The sequence below is a fragment of the Diaphorina citri genome, unplaced genomic scaffold (assembly GCF_000475195.1).
Source record: "Diaphorina citri unplaced genomic scaffold, Diaci psyllid genome assembly version 1.1 scaffold427, whole genome shotgun sequence".
In the NCBI taxonomy this organism is placed as follows: Eukaryota; Metazoa; Arthropoda; class Insecta; order Hemiptera; family Psyllidae; genus Diaphorina; species Diaphorina citri.
In genome coordinates this window covers 144,849-151,118 of record NW_007377862.1, presented here as the reverse complement: position 1 = coordinate 151,118, position 6,270 = coordinate 144,849, and the positions used below count along the sequence as shown (strand labels likewise).

General features: G+C 39.9%; 1 protein-coding gene across 1 annotated transcript in view; it reads left to right on the top strand.

Annotated features, from left to right (window-relative positions):
• The first annotated feature begins 4,510 nt into the window (after window positions 1-4,510).
• The window catches only part of LOC103508722 (nuclear pore membrane glycoprotein 210-like), a 39,934-nt gene continuing 38,174 nt past the window's right edge, over window positions 4,511-6,270 (top strand). Inside the window, 3 exon segments of the mRNA XM_026823239.1 lie at window positions 4,511-4,646; window positions 5,058-5,278; window positions 5,844-6,268. Of these exon segments, the coding sequence (XP_026679040.1) occupies window positions 5,118-5,278; window positions 5,844-6,268 (586 nt within the window). The 5' untranslated portion in view covers window positions 4,511-4,646; window positions 5,058-5,117.

Genomic DNA, 6,270 nt, shown 5'->3' with positions numbered 1-6,270 from the left:
ATGCAGAAGATGAACGATCTGGCAAGGAAATCTCCTTCACCAATTGTCAACAGCTTAGCTTCAAGGTGATTCTTGATGACCCGAGCTTTGTCTATGATGAAAGTTATAACCAGAAGGAGAACGTTGGGTCCGCGTGTGCTAATCTTGCTATCCTTGGCTCTAGGATTGCAAGTACCCGAGTGACAGTACAATACCAGATAGGAGATATACTACTGGAAGATAGCGCTATCGTGGGAACATTTAATCCTCTGGTGATAGTTCAGCCTACTAAAGGATACACCGTGCTAGCAGTGGGCACATCAAGACATCTGGTATTCTCTGGTGGTCCATCTAATAAGAACCTGAAGAAAGGAACGAAGAAAGTAGACTATGACAACAGGATTGTAGATGTGTTTGACGTGACATCAGATACTCAGGATATGTATATCTATTCTGTACTGTGTAAACGTATTGGTGAAACCAATGTGAAAGTAGTCATAGGAAGTTGTGCCACTGCGGATTGTAAACGTTCCGAGTCCATGTCTATCGTGAAGGTGTATTGTTCTCTACCGAAACTTGTATCTTTCTATTTCGACTCGAAGAGTAAGGCGTGTCCTCTGAAATCAGAAATAGATCGTATCTCTGCTCTTAACTACAAGGAAGTCAATATTACTCTCATTGTGAAGGATAGCAAGGGTCGTACGTTTGATAACGCGACCAGTTTGTATGCAGAGTGGATGATCTCAAACACAAGTCTAGCATCAGTACGCTTCCCAGGTCTCGTATGGCTTAATGTGACACATACGGATAACTACTTGGTACCACTCAACCATTTCCAAATCTTAATTCCTAAGAAGAAGTCAGGTACTGTAGAGCTTGCAGTGAAGATTCTTCACTATAGAAATGTTCTGCTTAAGAAACTTAACATCGTCACTGATGTACAAACATTTGATGATGATATATCCGCCACTGCGCTTATTCATTTCGTAGAGGACACTGCCGTCTCTAAGAATAACATCTTGCTGTTCAACCACCCGAAGAACAAAGGTAGCATTGAGATCTTACCCGGGTCAGGACATTATAAGTTGACCAAGTCTAGTGAGGATGTTGCTCAGTTCATATGGGATGCTAATGATAAACATCTACTCCGTGTGATCCCTATGTCAGCAGGTCATGTGAAGTTAACTATACAGGACTTGTGTCTTGAGTCTCATACAACACACATCAACGTGGAGATTAGACAAGTAAATTCCATTCGTGTGGAAATGATTAACAAGATACAGAAAGGTAAACATGTGCTGGCTGCCGTCAAGTTGTATGATTCTGAGGAAACTGTTCTGCCCATCAGTCAGGTGGAATTCTTTGATCTGAATGTAGCGCTTAGTAAGGAAGGTATTCTACAAGTCACACAACACGCTGTCAATGTCACGCGAAGTGAAAAGTATCGAACCCGCAACTTCTCAACCGTAAGTCGGACAGTTCTAGAAGTAGCACCATTCGGTTCGGCGTGAAAAATCACATGGGTTTAACTATTCACATGCTTACTTGGTAACGATTCACGAATAAAAGGGAAATTTGTTGACACAGGGGAGTATCGAACCCGCAACTTCTTAACCGTAAATCGGACAGTTCTAGAAGTAGCACCATTCGATTCGGCGTGAAAAATCACATAGATTAGAATATTCACATCCACATGACCAAATGTTTTCGATGTCTCTTACCGTTTACGAAATAAGGGTTAAGCAACAATGACTTTGGTAGGACGATAAGACCATAGCAGTTAGAGTTCCCTCTGTCAAATCTCTTAAAAAAAAAAAAAAAAGCGTGTACTGAACGGATAGTTGGAATAAGGGCTCAGTTAGAGAATGACCCAACCACAGATGATCATTATTAGTGTACTAGGAAACTTAGCGGCTTTATTAGGCCAGCAATTCACTATCAGGTAGACTTGATAGGTACACCCAATCAGGTCCGCCTGTCAGGTCTGCCTGATAGTATATGTGCTTATCAGGTAGACCTGATTAGGTGTACCTGTCAGGTCTACCTGATAGTGAATGGCTGGCCTAACATTGGTCTGCAAACATCCCGAAAGAAGCGAAATCATGTGAGGTTGGCTTCTTTCTTTGTTTCCATTGTACGAAATAAGATCAGTTCATCTTGAGGTAAGTTGTCCCTGAAGAGGTTGAAAATGTTATGTGAAACAGAGCAGATAAACCTGAAGAGAGAGAGAGAGAGAGAGCGTCGTGTAATGTGAACGACATTGTTATCACAGGTAAGAAAAGAAATATCTTTGTACACTGCTGTTAGGTAGGTAAGTTCATAACAAATGTAAGCCAGCGGCTTTTCTACACCAGTTCTGAGTGCACGCACTCCACTGGGAGCGACGCCGAGCGTGGCGAAAATCTGTATGAGTGACCGTTGTGTCATGAGCTGCTGTCAGAATTCCCCCGGATGGTTTCCTCCAGACAGGAATTTTGACATCGAAGGAGCTAGGGACAATGAACGTTGAATGCACCGGTTCCCAACGTGTCATTCAAGTTAAGCCACAGTCTAGTTAGCTTGGTTGGTAGCGCTACTACCTTGTAAGAGTTAGGCCGCGGGTTCGATTCCCGCCCATGGCGGACTTTATCCTGAACAGATAATGTTCCTTCTCGGAACGGCTGGCTTTCTCCTATCCTGCCTTCCTCCTTTCTTCGATTTCGGGACGATAAGACCTTAGAAGGTACAGTTCCCTCTGTCAAACCTCTTAAAAAAAGGTTAAGAGACATTGCTTGCTGTTGATATCATGCTGGTGTTGCTAGTTTTTCCGGACTGACACAATCCAAATTTCAAACTACGCCAACATTTCTATCCTAGTTCATTGGGGTACAGGCGGCACAGCAAATATTTCAAATTTAAGACTTATGACTACTTGTGTACTTAGCTACTTAGGCAGGTAATTACACATTATACAAGCAAACCTAATTATACCCAACATTCTACATACCAGACGAAAAAACCGGAGCCACTAAGCTAAACAAAGTTCGTATCCTTTGTCAACAAATCCATTGCGTCAATGTCATTATTCATTCCAATTTGATGACTTTGCGCTCAACAGATCATTTTGGTTTCTTCATATTGTATCAAAAAGGAAAATAAATAGCTTCGTTGTACCTGCCCAGAATGATAGCTTTGTGATTCCTGATTCTCTATTTCCTCAAGGCAAAGGCTTAAGTTTAGACGTAAAGAACACTATTCCATAAGTTGCGTCAATGTCATTATTCATTCCAATTTGATGACTTTGCGCTCAACAGATCATTTTGGTTTCTTCGTATTGCACCAAAAAGGAAAATAAATATATTCGTTCTACCTGCCCAGAATGATAGCTTTGTGATTCCTGATTCTCTGTTTCCTCAAGGCAAAGGCTTAAGTTTAGACGTAAAGAACACTATTCCATAACTTTCAATGAAATGGAATTTTTACTGCACCTCTTTAGCTCTTAGGTGGTGGAGAAAGTAATAAGGAATGCCACTTAAGTTTTCGAATCAGGTCTCAGTAGGTCCCATTTCAGTGCAGTTTAAATTAAAAGGACACAATCTTCATCAACATAAGTCACAAAACTATCTACTTTTTTAAATAACATGATTTCAACATTAAACTCCATAACTTACAGACATTGTTTTTGAGCATAATTTGTCAGATTTCTTCCCAAATATTTAGAATGCACGTTGAGAATCTAGTTTGAGAAACAGTTGGTGAACAAGCGACGACGAACTTTGCCTCATAAATAAGAAAAACCTTCAGAGGTATCACAATCTTCATCAACATAAGTCACAAAACTATCTACTTTTTTAAATAACATGATTTCAACATTAAACTCCATAACTTACAGACATTGTGTTTGAGCAGTGGCGTAGCGTCCATGTAGGGCGTGTATGGCGGCCATACACTTTAAATTTACTCAAATACCCTTAAATATTGACTTTAAATATTTATTAAGAAGCTTGTGCATGACTTATGTAGTAATGTGCATGGTGATGGAAATTAGTACCCTACACGCCTTACACTTGACTTTAGACCACGCTACGCCACTGTGTTTGAGCATAATTTGTCAGATTTCTTCCCAAATATTTAGAATGCACGTTGAGAATCTAGTTTGAGAAACAGTTGGCTTTTGAAAATTTGGACCGATTGCAATACTTTCTCATTACCTTGTATAGGTTCCCTATACGTAAGGGTAATAGAAAGTAAAAAGAAATTACCGAATTTCGAATCTCGCTTTTGAAAACGATCTCGGGATTTTATTTTTCGACTTTCGATAGACCCTGTATCTATTTCGCGCCAATGCGTCAATGTCATTATTCATTCCAATTTGATGACTTTGCGCTCAACAGATCATTTTGGTTTCTTCGTATTGCACCAAAAAGGAAAATGATAGCTTTGTGATTCCTGATCCTCTGTTTCCTCAAGGCAAAGGCTTAAGTTTAGACGTAAAGAACACTATTCCATAAGATAAACAGTTTGCTAGCTTCACACATATCAATAATCGACGCTTGGCTCGGTTCTCACCTGTGCAGCAAGCGCGGTAATTTTTGAAAAATATTTCATTTCTGAATTTCGTGCAGGACAGGAACGTTACGGTTACGAGGGAAGCCGCTAAATCGGACCGTTTTTCTGTGATTTTACCGGTAAGTTGGAAAGAATCTAAGCATTTTTACTCACTAATAAAAAGTCTAGATACCTGTGAAAGTTAGGATCTTTGAAATCGCAGATATTAGTTAGTTTTTGACTTGCAGATGTGATCATTGCCTAACCTTGCAACTAGCAGATGTGAGCTCATTCACCAAATTGGCATAAATCTAACTCGTGAGCTTCTGTAGTTTTTGAACCTTTCATGTGAGTTAAAATGGGAGGCAATGAGAACAGGAGAAATCATTTAGTAGGTAGCTATTCACTTTACAACTTTCTTGGACCTTGGGGGTCTTTTTAGCTTCTGTAATGACTAATGAGTCATCTCTACTCAATGCTTAGCTGTCTAGTTGTGGTAGATATTTTCATTCCTTGATGTTCTTTAGTAATTTTATTCTTTGTTATTTTAGACTCCAGAATTCCCTTTGGATAAGCATTCTACCAGACATGATCTTCAACTGACAACAATCATGAAACCTTCCATATTCATCTTTACATTCCTAGCCTGGCTTGGTTCAAACCAGGTTTTGGCTTCATCGAAGCTCAACCTGCCTCGTGTCTTGTTGCCGTTGTTCAACAAATTTGCTGCTAACTACACATTGGAAATATCGGACAATGGTTGCTATGAATGGTAAGTTCCCGAGGCTCTCTTTGTAGAAAGAACTTCATAAAGCCTGCCTCGGTGGTGTAGTGGTCAAGGCGCTGCCTGCCTCACGGATTGTAAACGTTCCGAGTCCATGTCTATCGTGAAGGTGTATTGTTCTCTACCGAAACTTGTATCTTTCTATTTCGACTCGAAGAGTAAGGCGTGTCCTCTGAAATCAGAAATAGATCGTATCTCTGCTCTTAACTACAAGGAAGTCAATATAATTTGACCACAATAATAGTAGTAGCCTACTGCTGGAGTAAAGGGACTTTTCAGTCCTATACGAGCAGTATAAATAAGCACTATTATTATTATTCATAGTTTGCATTTCATTTAATCCAAATGTTATAATTATGATGTAGGTAATAGTTCCAGTTGCTATAATTTTAAAATTCATTATTTTTGATGTCATAATAAAAAGTTATGTGAAACTCTGTTTTGTATTAATATTGACCAAGCATCTCTTTTAACTATTGACATTCACATGCTTCATGCCTCCCAGAATACTTGATGCAACATATTAATACAAGACCTTATTCTTTCTTGACAGGCAACTCTCCAGACTTGATGTCATTCAAATCATACCACTGGATGTTTCACCATCTGGCTGTTCATCTCGTGCTCTCATCTCGACCATTTCAAGAGAACTAGCTAGAAACACGGTCATAGTGATTGCCGAAGATGTCACATCGGGACAAAATCTCCGGTGTGATGTCATTGTTGACATGATTGACTCACTCCACATTGTTACCAAGACAAGAGAGCTGTACATGGAAGAAGCTCCCGAGGTGTTTGAAGTGCGAGCATATGACAATCAGGGGAATGAGTTTTCCACGTTGGACAGTGTTGAATTTCAATGGAACATTGGTACGGGAGGAAGAGTGGATCAAACAGTTCTCCGATTTATGACATTCAAAGATTCTCCGTATGAAACTCCAGCCACTGTGCAGGCTCTAGATCAGAAAGGCCAGAAAGGT